Source organism: Dinoponera quadriceps, unplaced genomic scaffold (assembly GCF_001313825.1).
Source record: "Dinoponera quadriceps isolate SergipeBrazil2010 unplaced genomic scaffold, ASM131382v1 scaffold4444, whole genome shotgun sequence".
In the NCBI taxonomy this organism is placed as follows: Eukaryota; Metazoa; Arthropoda; class Insecta; order Hymenoptera; family Formicidae; genus Dinoponera; species Dinoponera quadriceps.
In genome coordinates this window covers 2,597-5,331 of record NW_014558991.1, presented here as the reverse complement: position 1 = coordinate 5,331, position 2,735 = coordinate 2,597, and the positions used below count along the sequence as shown (strand labels likewise).

General features: G+C 33.6%; 1 protein-coding gene across 1 annotated transcript; it reads left to right on the top strand.

Moving 5' to 3' along the window:
- Window positions 1-1,179: 1,179 nt before the first annotated feature.
- On the top strand, window positions 1,180-2,729 carry LOC106750087 (acyl-CoA Delta(11) desaturase-like). Its single transcript, XM_014630168.1, has 5 exons — window positions 1,180-1,236; window positions 1,433-1,563; window positions 1,722-1,927; window positions 2,026-2,208; window positions 2,402-2,729. The coding sequence occupies exons 1-5, from the start codon at window positions 1,200-1,202 to the stop codon at window positions 2,661-2,663; spliced, it is 819 nt and encodes a 272-aa protein (XP_014485654.1). The 5' UTR covers window positions 1,180-1,199; the 3' UTR covers window positions 2,664-2,729.
- The last annotated feature ends 6 nt before the right edge of the window (window positions 2,730-2,735 follow it).

The window sequence follows — 2,735 nt, the reverse complement described above, 5'->3', positions numbered from 1 at the left end:
ATTAAGTACAACAGCTGTCATACAATTGTAGATTAGACCACACTGAATAAAACAAAAAAGCTTTGAATCATTTTACAAATAACATGCAAATTATTTAGTTATTATTTGAAGAATCCTTAACACATAACCACTTTCAATCATTAATAACACAAAATTGTTCATGATTGTTTGCCATATAATACAGGACTTTAGAGCCTAGACTGGTGACAAAGGGCCGCGTCTCGAAAAGAATCGCGCTTCTAGCTATCAGTTGACACCCGTTGTTGCCGGAAATCTCCAGAAATACTATATTTTTCTTTATACATAGCCTTGATCACTGTTCCTCGCGTACTCATTAATTTACACAGAATAATTAATTATTCGTTAATTATTCGTCCGAAGCATATTTGTAAATTAAATGTCCATAGCCCTAAGTATATATAGCTCATGTTACTCATCAACGTAGCAGTCAGTAGCATCATAATATCTCATTGGAAGAGGTGTAGTTAGTATAGAAAGGGAATTAAATCGTAAGTAAAATAATATTGCTTCTTATTACTCGAAAAATACTTAATGTAAAAATATTTTATTCGTGGTAAGCTACAAGAATATACAATAAAAAGTAGAAGTTTTCATTTACGAAATTGAAAATAACCTTCATGTGCCCTTCAAAAACTTAAAGTATAAATCAATGACACCACCTAACTTCCCCCTATAAATCATATCAATTTTGTATAAAACATTTTTCTCCGAAGTGCAATATTCAAGAGATATTTGCCGGCGTCATTCAAAATGTGACATCTTGTATGTATGTTGTCTATGACTTAGCGTAATATCTTTAGATATTGTTTTAGATTCTATTGAATCTTAGAAAAGTTAAATCGATTATTGATTTTTAAATTACATCTATCTAATTTTTTATCTATTCATGAAGAATTTCTTGTCAAAAAGTTATTGTCAATACACTTCTTGTTAGGAGAAAATTAAGCACTGAGACAGTTCGTCATAATAAGAACTGCTTCACTGTTATCAAATTGAAATTTTGCAGTATGATGCTAAACGTATCTACAAAACCAGAAAATTCAGAATTCCTGATTAATGATGATCCGACGAAGGAATTACAAAACCAACCCACAAGTACTCATAAGTGGAATAAGAATTGGAATATTCTTATCGGTGTCTGTATTTACCATTTATTTGGTCTTTATGGATTGTATGTAATGTGCTTCCAAGCTAAATATTGGACCACTCTATGGGGTACATATATTTCATTAATTTGTCTTAATTTGTCTATATGATACTAATTTAAATCATATAATGCTACTTTCTTAAAGAAATAAATTATGTTGTACTTAAAAAGGATTTTATGCCATGTAAGCGACACAGGATGATCAGTTATACATAATGATAGGTTACGTATTCTTATTAAGAAGCTATTATATATAATTTTCAGTTTTCGTCTTCGGTTACATAAGTATTATTGGTGTTTCTGCTGGTGCTCATCGATTGTGGTCACATCGCTCTTACAAGGCGAAATGGCCAATGAAACTTATATTAATGATTTTACAAACCGCTTCTTACGAAGTTAGTTTCCTCTCTGGATTTCCTTTTTATTTTCTTCATCTGTTTTGCCATTGTCGTAACACAATATCACGTATAATTTGTTTTATTGTTAAATTTCTTTATTATTATATACACGTTGTCGATTACGATAAGTTAATAATTTTAAACTATCACGCAAGTTATCGATTCATTGGTGGGCCAGAAATCACAGAATGCATCACAAATACAGCGACACTGACGCGGATCCGCATAACCCAAAAAGAGGATTCTTTTTCGCGCATATAGGATGGTTTCTGGTTGAGAAGCATCCAGAATACATAAAGAAACTCAGTAAGGTTGATTTTACTGACCTCGAGCAAGATCCTATCGTAGCGTTTCAAAAGAGGTACGCAAAACACAGAATCTTATCACGCGATAAAAGTTTTAATTAGAGAGTATGAGTTTATCAGCCTAATATTTTTGTTTATATCGTACTTGTTGCAGGTGGTACATGTACCTGGCGCTGATTTTTGCGTTTATTCTGCCGCCATTGATACCTTATTGGTGCTGGGGCGAAACGCTATGGTGTGCATGGTGTGCCAATATAGTTAGATGCTTGCTTATCATGCATATTACCTTCTCGATTAATTCTTCGGCTCATAGATGGGGTACAAGAACATATACGAAGTACGTGATAGGCCATTCACGATATATTGAGAATATATTTAATAAGATTATAAACGATGATTGTTTCATATGTATACACGCGAACGCGCGCGTGTGTGTGTGAAATTAATGAAATTAATGGAATTGGACGCTTATACGATTACCAGTCGTTATTACACTTTGCTTCTTACTAGAATTTATTTTTAACCGTTAGATCGAACTCGTCCTGCGACAACGTATCCGTTGCCATAGTGACGTTTGGTGAAGGCTGGCACAACTATCATCATGCTTTCCCTTGGGACTATCGGTCGAGTGAGTTCGGAAATTATAGTATCAGTATTTCTACAGCTTTCATTAATCTCTGCGCTTTTCTGGGAATGGCTTACGACTTGAAGGCAGCGACCTCCGATATGGTAAAACAACGTATTACTGAGAACAAAAGCGTGTCAAAAAAATATAAATTGGAAGAGTATTAAACTCTACAAGATATATGACAAAATACCTATATCGTGTACATACACATGGTGAACATGGTAGCTCGTGTGAAG

Coding starts and splice junctions, on each gene's coding strand:
- LOC106750087 (XM_014630168.1), top strand. CDS start 1,200: ATGTGCTTCCAAGCTAAATATTGGACCACTCTATGGG. Junction 1,237..1,432: donor ATATTGGACCACTCTATGGG/GTACATATATTT, acceptor TATAATTTTCAG/TTTTCGTCTTCGGTTACATA. Junction 1,564..1,721: donor TACAAACCGCTTCTTACGAA/GTTAGTTTCCTC, acceptor CTATCACGCAAG/TTATCGATTCATTGGTGGGC.